General features: G+C 59.3%; 1 protein-coding gene across 1 annotated transcript; it reads right to left on the bottom strand.

Moving 5' to 3' along the window:
- Nucleotides 1-1,139: 1,139 nt before the first annotated feature.
- ATP13A1 (ATPase 13A1) lies at nt 1,140-16,713 on the bottom strand. Its single transcript, NM_001192809.1, has 26 exons — nt 16,314-16,713; nt 14,081-14,170; nt 13,811-14,001; nt 12,339-12,411; nt 12,012-12,167; nt 11,840-11,909; nt 11,656-11,762; nt 11,011-11,140; nt 10,838-10,893; nt 10,295-10,421; nt 10,075-10,212; nt 9,875-9,995; nt 9,318-9,475; nt 8,839-9,014; nt 8,656-8,766; nt 7,550-7,675; nt 6,662-6,770; nt 4,998-5,197; nt 4,818-4,914; nt 3,513-3,673; nt 3,326-3,440; nt 3,042-3,238; nt 2,030-2,172; nt 1,775-1,886; nt 1,549-1,692; nt 1,140-1,465 (listed from the first exon to the last, which is right to left on the bottom strand). Exons 1-26 carry the CDS (start codon nt 16,692-16,694, stop codon nt 1,355-1,357), a joined length of 3,600 nt encoding a protein of 1,199 aa, NP_001179738.1. The 5' UTR covers nt 16,695-16,713; the 3' UTR covers nt 1,140-1,354.
- Between the last annotated feature and the right edge of the window lie 983 nt (nt 16,714-17,696).

Below are 17,696 nucleotides of genomic sequence, written 5' to 3'. Positions count from 1 at the left end.
GCCCATTGTCAGGGCAGTCAGAGCACCCCTTGGACCTCTCTCATGCACGGAGGGTACAAGAACCCTTGATCATTCCCAGCAAACTCCCCCATCCAGAGTGTTCTCCTTCCCCACCCGAGTGCCTCAAATGGTCTCAGGGATCCTCTGCTGGATGGGGTCTGGCACCTCTGTTGTTGTTCAGTCGCTAACTGGTGTCCAGCTCTCTGCAACGCCATGGGCTGGGAGATGAGCAGAGAACAGCAGGCACCTCTTCCCCTCTGGACACCATGGCGTGTCCAGGGCCCATGTGATGCTCACAGCCGGTCCCAGCCCCTTCCTCGCTCTGGCTTCCAGGGCTCTCGGTGGGCTGTGGGCCACACCCCCTCTGATGGAGAAGCCTGTTGGGTGGGGTGGCTAAGGATGACCATGAGGCAGGAGCAGAACAGGGTAGAGTCCCTCACTGAGCATGAGCGGGGAGAGGAAGCAAGTTGTCCAGAAGCCTGGGCTTGGGCTCCGTGGCCTGAGGTCGTCACATGCAGCTTGTCAGTTATCAAAGGCACCCACACCGCACACTCTGGAATTTCTGACTGGAAATAAAAGGCTTTCTCTAGCTTTTTTTTGGCTGTTGAAAAGCTAAGAAATCTCTGACTGTGGCTCTTAGCTTTCATGCCACCAAGCCCACAGCTCCTCAACTGTAGTGGGTGAACGCTTTCTGAAAGGAAAGACAGTGTCAGTACTGAGAGCCAGACTGCAGGGCAGACCCTGGCTAGGATGTGACCTAGTGCTGGTACCCGTGTGCTGCAGAATCCTGAGGGCTGCGACCTGACTCAGTACTTGTAATGACTTCAACTTCCTTGTATCTGACACCACGAGACGAAGGCATGCTGTTATTTTTCATGTTACTTAAAAAGGAAAATTACCATGATCCTAAGACCTGAGTGCCTGAGGTGTCAAAAACAGTGAAGCTGCGAGGCCATGGAGACACGGAAATGCTTACGAAACTAGAAAGTACACAGAGAATGCTCTGGGCCCCGAGCTTGGCCTGTCCAAGTGCCACATGTATTGCAGAGCAAGGTTAGAACCTCGGGCCAGGACCTTCCTCAGGGACCACTCAGACCCTGACAACCCCTTCCGTGGCACAGAGATGCAGGTGAGGCTTCTTAAAATCATCAATGCTGCTTTATTTACCAAAGGTGCTGGCCCGGGGCTGGTTCCGCCAGCCAGGCCCTCAGACAGCCATAGCAGGTAGGGCGGGGGGTGTCCCAGCTCAGTCTTGGTGGGCAAGGCCAAGTCGGCCTCGCTGTGGGGGCAGTGCTCCCTCCTGGGGCCCTCGTGGGGCTCCTGCCCAGTGGCAGCAGGGGCCAGCACTGCTGTCTCAGGAAGGCACTTTCAGCTTTGGGGTTCCCAAGAAGAACTGCAGGACGCGGTCGGCCAGGAACGCCAAGCAGAAGTCCAGGAGGAGGACCTGGGCGATGACCAGCTTGAACTGTGGGGCAGGGAGTGCTGGTGAGTCAGGTGCCCAGACAGGTCCAGGCCGAGTCCTGGGACCATGTCTACAGAGCGACTCACCTCCACAGGGATGTCCACGAGCCCAAACTGGCTGTTGAACTCAGGTGAGGAGCCGAGGAGCAGGCCCACAATGGCCAGGAGGGACACGGCCAGGCTCCACACCAGGGGCCTGTTCTCAGGCAGGCTCTCCATGAAGGGTGGGCCCTGTGGGGACCGACGGATAGAGAGCTGTGTCATGGGGGCCCAGAGGGTGGGCAGGGGGTGCCTGTTAGGGGCTGGGCCTTACCTTGTAGTTAATGGCGAAGGTGGCCATCTGCATGGCCATGGCCATGATATACACTGTGCTGTTGACTAGGCTCGGCTCAAACTCTTTGTATAGGTCCACAAACTGCTCCTGCCTGCAGCGACACGGGGGGTTGGGCCGCTTTGTGACCCCTGCTGCACCCCCTGCCCCTCAGAGCCAGGACTCTGCTGGACTGGCCACCCCAGGCCAACGTCTGCGCGTGTCCCTCCTGCCCCCCGGCCCTGGGCGGGCACTCACTTCTCAGGGCTCCGGGCCTGGGCCTCACGGTACAGGTAGACGAGACTCGCAAAGTGCACGCAGAACTGCAGCGTGACAGTGAGGATGGTGTACAGGTTGAAGATGTTGGGCAGGGGCCGCTCTCGGGACAGTGTCTTCAGGGGCTGCAGAGGCAGGCTGGGGGTCAGGGCCCAGGCTCAGCCTGGGGTCACCCAACCTACCCTGCTTCCCGGCAGGCCTTATGTAGAGAGTGGTCACTGAACTCTGGGGGTTGCAGGTCGGCACCAGTCCCCTGCTCACTCCTCCAGTTCCTCAGTCCAGATGCCACCCCAGCCTCGCTCAATGCCCACATGCTGCACGGCTATCACAGGGGTCTTATGACCCACCATGCCCCTGCTCTAGAATAAACGTAAAGCCCCCCCCGCCCCCACTACTGCTCATGGCGCAGGCACGGTCAGTGCAGACCACCGCCCATGCCCTCTGGCCTCCAGGGCCTCCTGCACCAGCCCTTGACCACGTGCGATCTTTGTGGGGTTCCCGGCTGCTTCTCTTGCTCTTTATGTGCTAACTTGAGTGTCGGTACAGGCCTCCCTGGCCGGCCCCGAGGCCATTCCTCACAGCCTGTGTGGCCCCACTGGTGTTCTTCCCAGCACTGCACTTTCTGAGTGGTCTTAATCATCGTTTCCCCATCTGTCTTGTCCTCACCTGTGTGGCCCACCTGAGACCCCAGCCTGTGGACAATGCTGGGCCAAAGATGCTTCACTCTGAAGAACCCAAGTGGGCGCCCACCCTGCCCTCGATCTCACCTGAAACCTGGAGGTGACAGTTCCCACCCCAAGGGCTGCTGCGCAGGTAAGTCAGACCTGCGGCTCCACCTTTAACAGCGTGCCCTGGGTGGCCCAACTGTCAACTGATGGCCAACCAGCAATCCGAGAAGCCTCTCAAGACCTCCAGGGCAGGAATCATGGCTCAGAGAAGCAGAGGGTACCCTGGGGCTGGGGCAGAAGCCCCCGCTTTTCAGCTCCTGGCCCACCTTGGAGCGGGAGATGAAGAGGAAACAGCCAGCTAGCAGCAGCCCCTGCAGCGTGGCCTGGAAGTCACTGAACTTGACACCCTCCAGGTATAGGACGCTCTGGCTGTAGGCCAGGATGAGGGCGTTGAGTGCCAAGATCTTGAACATCTGCAGCGTGGTCACCAGTGTGCATCGGCCCTGCTTGATCACGTGGCAAACTGCGGGGGAAGGCAGGTGTGGGCGTGGGGGCCAGGCAGCACGGGCTGAGGGATGGGGCAGCGGGCGGAGCAGGCAGCAGGACTCACTGCATTGGATGGAAGAGAGCTTGGAGGTGAAGGGCGCGGCGATGCTGGCATCCCCCAGCTTCACCATGGGCGTGCTCTCGTCCTCTAGGTCCCGCAGCACCTGGCTCAGGCGGTCCTACGAAGCAGGCAGATGGGTGAGACCTGACCACAAGGGGGCACTGGTGCCTGTCCTCCTCTGGAGACTCACCCGCTGGGAGGCCAGCTGTTCCTCAGGGGCTGGGAGCCCTGACCTCTGCTTGGCAGCCCTGGAGGTGGCCCTGACTCCGCTGTTGCTCAGGATGGGGCTGTCCCGGGGCCGTCGCCGCCGTTCGACGACCCTCTCAGGGGCATTGGCCAGGAGGGCCACACCTGGTGTAAGAGTGTCAGGAGCCAGAGCATGGAGCCTCTGCTCAACGCAGCTCGCCCAGTACCGATCCCCCCCATTTCACCTGCCCACCCAACCCAAGGAGTGAGCACCTCAGAGAGAATCCATCCTACTTTCTACAAACTACTTATAGAAAAACAACAAGAAAAAAGCAATACCCAAATAAAGTATGTGACACTGCTGCTGTTAAGTCACTTCATCGTGTTCGACTCTGTGCGACCCCACAGACGGGCAGCCCACCAGGTTCCCCCGTCCCTGGGATTCTCCAGGCAAGAACACTGGAGTGGGTTGCCATTTCCTTCTCCAATGCATGAAAGTGAAAAGGGAAAGTGAAGTTGTTCCATCGTGTCCAACTCTTAGCAACCCCATGGACTGCAGCCCACCAGGCTCCTCCAGACATGGGATTTTTCAGCCAAGAGTACTGGAGTGGGGTGCCATTGCCTTCTCTGTATATGACACTATATAGGTCCAAAGTGATTCCCAGAGAAGTTCATTGCCAAGAGTCCTGCGGTCATGAGAAATGAAGCTGATAAACCAAGTATCTGAGAAGCACTGAAAGAAGGTGGGGCTTCCCAGGTGGTGCTGGTGGTCAAGAACCCGCCTGCAGTGCAGGAGACCTGGGTTTGATCCCTGGGTCAGGAAGATCCTCTGGAGGACAGCATGGCAACCCAGTCCAGTATTCTTGGCTGGAGAATCCCATGGACAGAGGACCCTGGTGGGCTACATGGGGTCGCAGAGTCGGACATGACTGAAGCGACTTAGCACGCATGCATGAAAGAAACGAAGTTAAACTGTCTTTAAACACCAACTTGCTATCTGTGCTCTGCTGACACAGAATCAAGGTGGTAAACTCTCCTGGCCTTGGCTTTTGGTGCTCACACAGTGCCTGGGGGGAGGGCTGAACAAACCGAGTTGGGTCTGTCCCATGGAACCTGCCTGGGCCCCCACCACACTCTTTCCCAGGCACGTGTATCCCTTCCTGGCCTTGGAGCCCTTCAGATCCCCAGCCCCACCGGTCCCTGCCCCATCTCTTCACCACGGCTGCCTTACAGAACTGGCTCAGTGGCGTGCCCCTGATGGTAAGCCAGTGATGGCATAAGAGCCCCCTTCCCCCAACCCCAGGCTCACCCACATCGGCATGCTTCAGGGCACCCACGTCATTGGTGCCATCTCCGCACATGAGGGTCACGTAGCCCAGCTCCTTCAGGCTGGTGATGACAAACTCCTGTTTGGGGAAGAAATAGCGTGAATGAGGGCTCTGTGCCATGCCCAACGCCCCACCTGCCCTCTGCCACCCCCTGTACCCACCTTCTGTTTAGGGGCCACTCGGGCGAACACTTGCACGTAGGGGATGAGGCGAAGCAGCAGCTGGGGGTCCTCGGCCTGCAGGTGGGCCAGGCCGTCGCCCGTGAGGCACAGAGCGTGCTCCCGGGCCAGGGCCTTGGGGGAGCCCTGGGCCAGGGGCTCTGAGATGCTGCCGTCGATGGAGCGCCACTCACACAGGCCACCTGCAGAGCCAGGGCCCAGGGTCAGGGCGGGGGGTTCAGCTGTCAGGTGGACCCTCTCACGTGGACCCCACATATGCAATCCTTGTCCTCCTCCTCTGGAGTACCTTCTTACTTCCTACCCCTCCTAATCCAGGTCCACACCAACCTGCACCCTAGACTCTCAGCACCCCACAGAGATCATCCATGGAAGGCTCTGATACAAAGAATCGGAAAACCTAAGACCTAAGCCACTAAAGACTGCAAGAAGAGGCCAGATCCAAACCCAGATAGCGTTTACGTACAACTCTGCTCTTCTAGGCCAGGGCACCCCATGTCACTTCCTCAGGCCAGACACTGCTTGCTATCTACTTCCCCTTTCTAGCTGGTAGGTCTAGGCCCAGATGTTGAGTGGCAAGGACGGCTGAGGGCAGTCTACCAGCCCTTGCAGCATTGAGCTGGCCCTCAGCTGTCTCAGCCTGGAGGAAAAGCAGTCTCCACCTGGCTTCTGTTCTAGCTGTTTTGCTAAAGTAGCTTGGCTGGAAAACTAACAGTCTTAGTACCTCTGGGCCACCCACCTATGATTTCCCAGGCTCTGGAAGAGCGCAGTGCCTGGGACTGGAACTGAGATCTGGGATACAACACAGACCGAGAGAAGGGCGAGGCGGCTCCGGAAGCCCCCTTGGCTGGGCCACGCCAGCATCCTCCTCCGTCTGGCCTGCTGCCTGGTGACACCCCTGCTGCGTGCTGCTCCCAAGCCAGGCCCCGTGCTGGGTGCCACCCTAGGGCATCTGACAGATTCCACCCCACCCACTGGAGGTGCGAGAACTGGATGTGCCTCTTGACCAGTCTGATTCTGAAGCACCGCTCACAACCAGTTCGGTTACTCAGGAGACGTCAGAGACCACGAGCTCCGGACCTGAGTTCAAACCCTTAGTCACAGTGTCTCCAAATGACCCAGGTGGAAGGATTCACTTCTGTTTCTTTATCTACAGAGCAGGGACCCCCAACAACTGATCCAGCTGGGTTCCTACGTGGTGCGGGGATGGCAGGCCCTTCCACATGGAGCAGAAGGGCTGACCTGGTGAAGCAAACCAAGGTCTCCGGCCTGGGTCTGGCCACGCCAAACACGAGCACCAGCAGTCCCCATGCTCTCAATGGGAGCACTCAGGCAGCCAGCCGGGCCCAAGGTGGGGGAGGCTATGAAACGTGGGCTGCTGTGAGTATAACCCATCGCCTTAAGATTGCAAGTCACCGCCGGTCCTGGAGCCAGGGGTCATCTGCAAGCTGCTGCACGGGCGGGCTGTGGAGTTCCCTGGCTGGGTAGCCCGAGTGTGCTTATGAGGCAGGGCTGTGACCAACAGGCCTGTATCACAGGTGCCGGAGGATGCCAGGCGTGCTCACTTAGGCCGGGCACAGGGGTGAGCCACCAGGTGGGAGCTGCTCTTAGACTCAAGGCCCCCCAGCTCACGAGACAAGGGGCCTCACCTTTCCCCGTGGGAGGCTGCAGGATCAGCGTCTGAGCCTTCTCAATGAAATGCAGCTCCCGAGCCACGTGGCAGGCAGTGAGTGGGTTGTCACCTGTGATCATGACCACCTGGGGAGAAGGCAGACGCTCAGGAAAGCAGGGCTCAGTGGTCAGAACTGCAGCCTGGAGACACGGGGGCTAAGTCTCTTCTAAGGAAGGCCGCAGAGGGAGCTCTTGGCCTCCTACTGGGGACTGGGCTTCCAGGAGCCGTAACGTCTGGTAGCGGCTTCTGCAAATAGTATACGTATCTGTGTCTTTGTGAGGACACTCACAGCCTTTAATCATAATATATACCAAGAACCAGCCTTTGGTGTGGACCCTCTTGGCTTGGAGCCTGGTGATGGGAAGACGGGCCCCGACTGCTGAGGGCCAGGTGAGGACGAATCATATCACCACCCCCTGACACTTCCAGCTCATCGCCCACACCCTAAAACCGCATCCTGAACCCCCAACTAGAAGACACAAACTGCCAGGACTAACAGAGCAAAGCCACCGGGACGGACGCGGCCTGTCTGGGTGTGGTCTCCACATCCCCTCAGCCAGTCTCAATGTCTCCCTAAGATGGGGTGGAATGGGGGAAGAGCCCTCATCTCCCAGGGATGCTGGGGGCCTGATGAAGTGAGGTGAGAAGGGTGGGCATGGGTCCTAGAGCATCCTCAAGATGGGTCAGCATGAGTGTAAGTCACGGTGGAGCTCAGCCAAGAGCCACGCTCTTTGCTCCAAGGCCCAGACGCCCACCCCTGGGCGCCCCATGGAGGGCCAACTGTCTTCCACTGTCACATCCCCTCTGTAAGGAGCAGCCAAGACCGCCACCCAGGGGCTGGCAGGAAGGGGGCCGGTGGCTGTACCCGATGGGAGGCATTCTGGATCTCACGGATCACAGCCTTGGAATCAGCCTTGAGCGGGCAGGAGACCACGATGAAGCCGACGAACTTGAGGTTGCACTCCAGGGCCTCCCGCTTGACCTCCCGGGCCTGTGGATGGACACACCGGGGCCCTAAAGACTTGTTTCTCTTCTCCTTCCCCAATACCTAAGCTCTGACATGACAACAAGCTGGGAACGGGGGTCAGAGACAGCCCCCTCCTTGCAGGAAGCGGACCTGAGGGTCAGAAGGTGAGAGATGTGGGGAGGGTGAGGCGCTCTGGTGGCAGAGGGGCTGAGCAGTGGCTGGGCGGTCCTGGCTCCCCAGCAGCACCTCTACCCTCTATCACAGACAACAGCGTGGCACAAAGTCCCTGTGAGTCCACTTCTAGGACCAGAGAGTCTGGACTCCCCTTTGATAACCACTGAGCGCAAGCTGCCCCTCCTCACCTCGTACAGAAAGCAGAAAACCTCTGCCCTCAGAGTACCAGGAGAGAGACGAAGGCAGGGGGTGGGGCAGAGGGGCGTGGGCTGCGCAGGGCTCGGGGGCTCTGACAGATCTGTGAATGAGGCCTGGACACAGAGGTGTGACCTGCTGTGCTTTCGGGAAGGATCTCATGGCCACTGGGTGCAAGCAGATGAAAGCCACTCGGATGAGGGCGAAGTGGAAGCAGACAAAGGAGCAGCGTTGGTGATGGGGGCGGGAGGAGAGGCTACAAGGATGTGGGCTGTGACCAAGGGCCGGGGATACCCCAAGACAGTACAGTGGCCAGGCGGCTGGGCGGGGCAGGGGCAAAGCTGGGGAACCCGAGGTGCCCCAAGGCCTCCTCAAGGCGGGTGTGAGCACAGGAGGTGAGACCTGGGTGTGTCCTCCCGGAGCAGCCCTGGATTTGGGGATGGGATGGGGTCCCGTAGGAGAGGGGGCATGCTGGGGAGAAGAAGAAACCGCAGATGGAGTGCCACCTGGGGCCTCCAAAGGTAGAGGTCAGGGAGGAAGACGATGAAATTGCCACCATCGCTCGTGGTGGCACCACAGTGGGTAAAGGGTGATCCGCACGGGGAGTTGGGGTGTGGGGGGGCCTGGGCCCTTACCTGCTGGTGAGTGAGGTGCCCCAGCTCCTTATACCCCAGCGCCAGAACTCGGGCTCCTTCCCGGGAAATCTCCGTATGAATGTGGTGGTAGTCAGGTGGGCACTGGGCGAACTGCAGGGAACGCAGGGGGAGATCACCGACCGCCCTGGACCCCCCTCCCGACCCTGGCCGGGGCTGGCTCACCATGGAGTGCAGGGTTTCGGGGGCCCCCTTCACGGCCGCGATGTAGCAGAGATCAGTGGAGCCAAGCTTCTCATAGGAGGCGAGCACGGACATTCGCTTTAGGGCACTGGCAAAATGAAAGCGCTGGTGAATTTTCAGCCCCTGAGTTTTAATACTTCGGGGGAATACTTTCTCATCTGGAAACAAATAAGCACGAGTCCTGAGGGCCTTCGCTCCAAAGAGGCCGCCAAGCCCCCACCCGCCCCCGCCGTGCCCTGCCTCCCTCCGCCCCTGTCCTCCCCGCACCTCCACACACGGGGTCTGGCTCGGGGAGGGGTCAAAGCTGGGCGATCTGGGCACAGAGGATCCTGCCCCAAGTCAGAGGCGAGCCTGTGCCCACCCGCCTGCCCCTGAGTTGAACACACAGGCATCTGACAGGTACCCGCTGCCTGTCCGGGGATGTACAAGCTGGTGGCGTGCCCGAGGCTCCAGCCCCTCACCTCTAGTCAGTGTCCAGTCCACGGCCGTCAACATGGCTTTCTCCAAGGGGTCACCCACGAGGGTCCCGTCGTCCAGCTGCATGAGGGAGTGGCATGAGGCCAGAGCCCGGTGTGTCTCTATGGGGATGCTGGACACAGGAGTCACCTCCTTCCCGTCCCTGCAAGGAGGAGGACCCGCTGCTTACTGAGTGGACAGGAGTGGGCAGAGGAGCCCCTGGGGATTGCCAGTCAGGACGAGGGATGGGCCCCCACACTCCACTCCAGTCACAGGGAAGGGGGCAACGATGACAGGGTGTTAGGGTGTTGCCTTGGTCCTTGTAACGTCTGCGCCTGCTTCACGATGCCCCCAGATATCATGTGGCTGCCTGAGGCCTGAGCCACGCCATGTGTCACTGTGATTCACACTGAGAGCTGCTGGGGGGACCCCTGGAGTGGGCCTCAGTGGGAGGGCCTGTGCCAGGCCCTCACTTTGAAAGCTTGGGCTAGGCAGCTCTCTGTCCCGAGTGCCCAGAAACACCCCTGGTGGGCACCTGGTGACCCCGACGCCCCATGCTCACCGGAGCCCAGCCACACCGCGCACCACCAGGCTGTCACTGGTCAAGGTCCCTGTCTTGTCGAAGCAGCACACCTCCACCTTGCCGGCAAAGGGGATCCGGAAGGGCTCCGTGCAGTACATGTCTGGATGGTGGGAGCCAGGGTCAGGGGTCCTGCTGGGCCCCAGCCCACTTGGCACCCCGTCCCTGCCCCAGAGACTCACAGAGCTTGGCCAGGGCGATGAGAGAGGTGTTGACGGCCAGAGACAGCTCAATGGGCAACTCAGGGGGCACAACAGAGGTGAGGATCAGAGTGCATTCCAGAAAGAGCTTGTAGCGGTTCCGGCTGGGGTCCTTGGTACCTGCACAGACAGGGCCTGCCAGTCTGGGGGCCTCAGGCCTGGGGCTGAGCAGATGGCGGGGGCAGGGGGTCAGGGCTCTTACCTTCGATCCACACGTAGGCGGCTGCCGCAATGGCAAAGACCAGGAGAAAGAGGATGAAGATGAAGGTCTCCAGGTTGTTCGCCGTCACCCTCTTGACCCCAAAGAGAATGGTGCGCAGCAGCTTGCCCTATAGGGACAGAGGGGCAGAGGTCTTTCCTGGGAGGGCGGCAGCCTCTCCTGCCCCGCGACTGAAGATGGGGGTCAGGGAAGGAAGTGGCTGTGACTGGGGCAGGGGCTGAATTCTCCAGAAGGAGAGCTAACCATCATCTTTCCTAAGGAATCCTTAAGCCACTTCAGTGTTCACTTGGCCCAGACTGTTTGTGATCCCCAGCTGTGTGGGGTCACAGTCTGGGGTCTCCACTAGAGCCCCAGCCAGGGAAAGCGGACCTGCTCTGGGGCTTGTCTCTGCACTTGCCCCCAGCCCAGCATTTGCTACCAGAGCGCTTATGGGCTGTATGTTCTGGGGTCTGGAAAGGCTGCCACCTCAGCTGCCCGCCGGTCGGCCCAGGTACCACCCCCCTCAGGACGGGGCAGGTGCCACACCTGGGATGTGTTGAATCCGGTCCTCAGGACGTAGGCCACGCACCCATTGTCCACGGCTGGGGAGATAGAGAGCAGGCGTCACTAGTGCCTGCACCCCCTGGGCCTCTCTCGGGGCTGAGCAGACCCGGGTATGGGGTGGCAGGGCGGGGACCCCCCACGCCCGAGGCACCTACGCTTCAGGCCTGCGGCGGCTTTCTGTGGGGGGATGTGCTGCACAACTTTGGTGCCCCCAAAGACGACGTGGAGCCGGGCGTCGGCCTGAAGGTCCAACACCCGGCTGGGGCTGAGGTCCTCGATGGGCTCCTGGGGAGGCGGGGAGGATGGCAGAGTCAACGGCTCATCCCACCCTGGCCTTCGTCCCTGGTCTGGAGTCTGCAGGGAGCCTGCACGACCCTTACAGGGCTCCGCATCCAGCCTGGTGTGTGTTACCAGGGTCACGGCCCCGGTCTGTCTTCTACCTTCGTGCACAGTACTGACTCCCCGGGACCCTGTACCCAGCCCCACCCTGGAGTCACACCTTCTACTTCTCCCTCAGCCCACCTCAGCCTGAGACTCCAGAGTGCCTGACTCCCCACTGATGCTGCTGCCTCTCGTCTCCTCTTTCTCCTCCTCACCACCAGGCTTCCCTTAGTACAGGGTGCTAACCTGCCAGGAAAGCCAGGAGCCCCGTCTGTGCCCCCTTTGTCTCCCAGGCTCCGTCCCTCCTGGGTCAAGTCCGGGCAGGACCCTGGCCCGTTTCCTCCCCGGTGAGTGTGATGCTGACAGGCCTGAGTAGACGGAGGTGCATGCCCCCCACCCCCCGACGCCCGAGCCGGCACCTTCATCTGGGGCACTGACTCCCCGGTGAGCATGGCCTCGTCCACGATGCAGCGGCCCCGCAGCAGCAGCACGTCGCAGGGCACCAGGTTCTCCTGGGGGGAGCGGCCTGTGGGGCAGGGCGGGGGGGTTGGACTGAAGCCCGAGGCAAAGGCTCCCTCGGGGCGGAGCAGGACTGGGCCTCACCGATCGAGACGATGTCCCCGGGAACAATCTCGTCGCTGGCGATGGGCCTCCACTTCCGGCTTCGGTAGACCTGGGTGGGGACGGGGTGCCGTCAGTTCTGGGGATGCTCCCGTGCTGCACCCCCCAAGACCACAGGGACCCTCCTACCCGCCCAGCGCCCCACTGGCTGCACCTGGATCATGTGGGGCTTGTTGCCCATCTTCCGGATCTCTGACATGTTCCGCATCTGCTGCTGGACCAGGGAGGCCTCGAAGGCCACCAGCATGGAGAGCGTGAAGACGCTGTAGTACCAGTACTCGTCCAGACACCAGAGCCCCACGCAGAACACCTGCGGGGCACGGGCGTCTGTTCCCAGGGACGCGGGAGACTGCCCGAGGCGGGCTGGCCGGCAGGCCGAGGGCCGCTCTGCCCACGAGGGCAGGGGAAGTTCTCACGTTTGGAGGTGGGCTGGGAGAGCCCCAAGAACAGGTGGGGAGAAGGACAGGCACTGCTGCTTTACCTGGAACACAAAGAAGGGCGCCGTGGCCCTCTCCTTGAACAGCTCCGAGAAGTCAGGCACCACCATCTCGGCCCTGAAAGACAGACGGCTCACCCTGTTACAGGCAGGAAGCCCCACCTTGACTCCTCCACTTGGGGGCACCGAGGGCCTCCCTGGGCAACGGGACGCTCCGTTCAAGCCCGTCTTCTTGACTGTGCAGCGCCGAGGCGGGCATGCTGACTGCCCTAGCCCTCTGCTCTGCAGAGCCCTGATGAAACCTCTGAATCTGCACTACAGGCACTTCAGGGAGCGGCCACACGCTCGGCTGGGCTGGTGAAGACGAGAACCTGTCAGGTGGTTGGGGGACAAGGCTGGGGGGAGGAAAGGCTGACTGTGGGCTGGGAGCCCTGAGGCTGCAGAGGAGGCTGGGCAGCTGGGGGCTGTGGGGCACCCTGGGGCCTGAAACAACGCGCCTGAACCCCACCCTACTATCGAGAGGGGCGGTCTGAGCTGCGATTTCCCAAAGACTCCTTGGATGAAAGCCCTGGAATTGGAGGAGGGCTGAAAGGTGCGCTCTGCAGTGCTCTGGGTGGTGGCTGGCTCTGCCCAGGGAACCAGGTCAACTTGGGCTGTCTCTGTTTGGCCCTGCAGAACTGCAGTGATGTCTAGGATGTGGGACTTGAGAAAAAGAAACTGCACAGTGGCTACGTTGTGATACAAACTGAGCTCCGACCCGGACTGTCCAGGGTGCCTTTACCCAAGTGAAGGGGGTGTGAAACGGGACACCCCAGGCTGCTGGCACACTGACCAGGGTGGGGTGGGAGGAGAATCAATAAATGCTTCCGGCAAGACTTCCGATTAGATTGCTGGGTGCGGTAACGTTTGTAATTTTTGAAAAGCAGCTAGGTCAAGAAATAATTTCCTAGAGGTTCTGAGGGTTTTCGAGTCAAGGACAATCACCAGCAGGATGGGGGCTCTGAAGCCCAGCTCTGGTCCCACCCAGCCTGGTGTTGACACAGGTGGTTCTGGTGAAGATGAAAGGAGAGAGTGCTAACAGAGCGTCTGCATTCCACCTGGCACAGACGAGCTGTTCTGATCACCACCATCTTTTTTCTTATTATCACTCATACGCTGCTGGGATACGTAAGAGAGTGACAAGAATTCACATCTATAGACAAAATCTCAAACAAAGAAGAGAATTAGAAACACAAGGCAAGGATGAACAGCCCCGGGCCAGGCTCCCAGCTGTGGGCCCTTCAGGGGATCCTATCAGCAGGCAAGTTGGGAGAGGCCAGACTAGAACATCTTTCTCAAGGGGCACCTGCCACATAGTCACCTGGGACATTTTGTTGAAAGGCAGACTCCCCCAGACCATTGAGCATACATAAACGGGGCAGGTGCCACTAACTGGAGCAGGGACTCGGCCTGTGACTATAGGGCAGAGCCCCAGCCCTGTCTCAGCAGGGGCAATATACAAGCATGCTGGGACTCACTTGTTGCTCCCAAACTTCTTCTCGGCGGCACGGATCTCTGAGTCCTCCTGGAACCCTCTGTTGCTCTGGTAGAATGAGAAAGCGTTTCCCACTGGAAAGGCCACGGGGAGAAAACGCTTCTTCTCCAGGGCATCGTAGGAATACTTGATCTTCTGGAATTCGAAGGACAGCACCTCCTGCCCGTCTTCGCCCTGTGGGAGGTGAGTCTGTGGCAGGGGCCCCTGGTCTGGGAACCCCATCTGAGCCCCTGCTGGAGCTGGTGGTCCCTACCTCATCGCGATGCAGGGCCACGAGCTCGGTGGAGCCGTTGTTGGGAGTAGGCACCACCTTCACGAAGGTCGCTTTGCGGGCGTCGTACTCCTGTGAGAGGCAAAGTGCCACTGCTGAGCCCTCCTCAAGTCCCAGCTCCACATTCTGGAACATGCCACTGGGCTGGCCACACCCAGGTTACCACTGGGACAAGGGACAGCATTTCACTGGGCCTTTGGTCCCGCCCATATCATAAAGCCAGAGTCATGAACAGTGCCAAACGCCCAGGGCTCTGCTGACGAAGACAAACTCTAACAGGAAAAACGCTGTCTGGCACGAGGTACGCTCTCAATCCGTGTGAGTCAGGCCCCATCCCAGCCCACCTGGCCTGCTGCTCCCGCTGACCCCCTGCCGCCCATTACTATTCTCACTGTGTTCTTGAGTGACAAGGAACAACAAGGCTCATCCTCGCTTCAGCAAAGGGCACATGCTGTTTTTTTTCTGCCTGGAGCGCATGGTCGCACCGCCGGCTTCAGGCCTTTGCTCAAATGTCTCCTCCTCACCACCTCAAGTTCCCTCACGGAACCCGTGCCCTGGTTTTCCCTTTTGCACTGACTGTGGAGTTCCATCTCCCCCACTGACACCATGAAAGCAACGCATTCTGTCTGTTTTGTTTGTTGTTATTTCTCCAGCACTTAAGACACAGAGGCACCGAATAGAGCCGTGTTAGCGCTCTCTGCTGTGAGCTGCATCCACTCCACGGCTGCTCCACCAGAACCTGCGTTGCCCTGTTTTTTTTTTTGGGGGGGGGGGGCGCGCGTGGAGGACACAGCAGTGATCCTAAGAAGCAAGGCCCTGCCCCTCCAGGAGTTCATGGTCCCCAGAGCAGGCAGAAACTAAGGACAAAAGACAGAACTCCCAACCCTGGGACCGCCAGGTAGAAAGGTGCAAAGCAGTACACGGGACCAGCCGCACGCCGCGTGCTCTGCAGACGGCATCTCAGGTTCTTCTTACACTGGCACCCTGAGCTAAGTGTTACGGGTCTCACTTTACACTAGGGGAAACTCAAACCCAGAGAGGAGAAGCACCCTTATCTGAGATCTCTGATGTAAACTCAGATCTGCCGGTCCTAACCTCCAGCTGTTGAGCTCTCCGTTTCTGGAGAGGAAGTTAGTAAGTCTCACTTTTTAGCTGCAGGCTAACAGGCAGCTGGAAGTTTGGGGGTGTCACCTCCCCCAACTTCCCTCCATTCTTCTGTCCCTCACTGGGGTCTTTCATTGCACTGACTGGAAACTACCAATCCCAGAAGTTTGAGTCTCCCTTCTGGGATAAGATATTTCAGTTTCTCAAAAGAGAGAATTCAGTCCATAGTTGGAGTCAGACAGGTAGTAGGGTGGGGTTGTTGCTTCCCTTTCTCCTTCTGGAACCCTTGGTGCTGTTCCCTTTCTCTCTTCTTTTAGCAAACAGGTCTGGGATGAGAGCGGAGGCTGGCTGAAGGCTGACCTCAGTCCTCATGGCTCCACACCTGCTGGTATCATGAGGCAGGCCCAGAGGGAAGTGGACAGTCAGCTGCTGAGTGGGCAGCGCTCATCCAGACCTCAATGCTAAAGGTCACATGTAATAGCGTGCTGTTGTATTCTGAGGGCGGCCCTCCTTAACATCATACCCTTGCAGACAGACATAACGGTCTCTGAGCAGTTAAGTCACTTGCTCACAAATACCCACTGCTTCTCTTAAACGCTGCAATTAACTGCATTTCAAGCTCATTTTAGTCGTTGTGGGGTGGAGGCTCACAGCACTGGCCAGCAGGACTGATGCTCAGTTCTCAAGATGCATAGACAGGGATATCCATCCTACAGGTCTAGTCTCACACTTTGAAAAACAAGGTAGGAGACAGACAACAAAGAAGGCAGGACCGATTCTAGGAGACTCATACTCGATAGTATGGGAGCTAGCAAATGGTGACATTTGCTAGGCTCTGCGCTAAGCTTTTTACAGGGTACCTTACCGAATCTAATTGACCTCACCAGGGAAGAATTTCAGAGAAGGGAAGTAACCTGCGCCAGGGTCGTACAGCTAAGTCAGTAACCTGTCGGAATTTAGCGAGCAGCGCGAAAGGATGCAGGGCGCCCGGCGACACCTGGGACCGGCTGAGGCAGCCCCGGCTGGGTTGGGGACCGACATGAACGCAGAAGCTGAGATCCGCGGTGAGGCCTGACCACGGTTGTGGCCGGTCTCGGGTGCGCACACTTACCGGGGTGCAGGTGAGCGCGCAGTGCGCGTGCACGGACCAATGCCCCGAGAGGACGGTGAGCGCGTGCGCCAGGCAGATGGTGGCGAGCACAAGCAGCGCGGCCTCGGGGATCTGCGCCCAGCTGCTGCCCCAGCCCCAGAAGCCGGTAGCTGCGGAACCCAGCCAGGCCGGGTAGAGTAGCCCCACGAATGGCAGCAGCGTGAGGCGCCGCAGCAGCGCCAGCCGCCGGTACGGCCACACAGCGGCGACCAGCTCGTCGCCGCTCTGTATGAGTGCCGGCCCAGCGGCAAGGAGCGTGCGCTGTTGCGGCCTGGGCTTGGGCTGCCCGGCGGGCCGGGCCCCGCAAGGAACCGCATTGCCCACCACCGCCTCCGCCGCCATCTTTCCCACCGCCGCGCTCGCTTCCGGGCAGAGGGACCGGCTCACTTCCGATGTTTTACTTCCGGTAAACCCTGGGGGCCGCCATGACACATGGGAGGAAGAAGAGCCCAGGAAACGTAGATGTTTGTGTCTGAATTTGGCTACTCAGGGCATCGCCATGACAGGCTGTGCCCGGAAGGAGACGCAGGGCACCGCCATGATAGAGAGGGCTTGAAATGACTAACACCGCCTACCTACTCTGCCACGCCGGATTGAGACCGGAAAAGACGAGGCAAAGTGGGCTGGGCGCCACCATGACAACCTAAACCGGAAGAAGCGAATTCTCCTCGGAGTCTGCACTGTCTGGCTCGGGAAGGGTGGAGCCTGGACGCTGCGGAGGCGGAACCAAAGAAGCGCCGGTGCTGTGTGGGCGGGGTTTATCATAGGGTGGAGCTTGTGTGGATGGGGAGGGGGTGAGGCTTTCCTCCCTCGGGGCTTGGGTTTAGCTTGAGGAGCTTCAAGACAGGATACAGTTCAGCTCAGTCGTATCCGACTGTTTGCGACCCCATGGACTGCAGCACGCCAGGCTTCCCTGTCCATCACCAACTCCTGGAGTTTACTCAAACTCACGTGTGTTGAGTTGGTGATGCTATCCAACCATCTCATCCTCTGCTGTCCCCTTCTCCTGCCTTCAATCTTTCCCAGCATCAGGGTCTTTTCCAAGAGTCAGCTCTTTGTATCAGGTGGCCAAAGTATTGTATTTTCAGCTTCAACCTCAGTCCTTCCAATGAATATTCAGGACTGATTTCCTTTAGGATGGACTGGTTGGATCTCCTTGGAGTCCAAGGGACTTGTCTCCAACACCACGGTTCAAAATCATCAATTCTTCAGCGCTCAGTTTTGTTTATAGTCCAAATCTCGCATCCATACATGACTATTGGAAAAACCATAGCTTTGACTAGATGGACCTTTGTTGGCAAAGTAATGTCTCTGCTTTATAATACGCTGTCTAGGTTGGTCATA

Source organism: Bos taurus, chromosome 7 (assembly GCF_002263795.3).
Source record: "Bos taurus isolate L1 Dominette 01449 registration number 42190680 breed Hereford chromosome 7, ARS-UCD2.0, whole genome shotgun sequence".
NCBI lineage: Eukaryota > Metazoa > Chordata > Mammalia > Artiodactyla > Bovidae > Bos > Bos taurus.
Note: the sequence above shows the minus strand (reverse complement) of the source record. Positions and strands in the feature narration are given on the sequence as shown.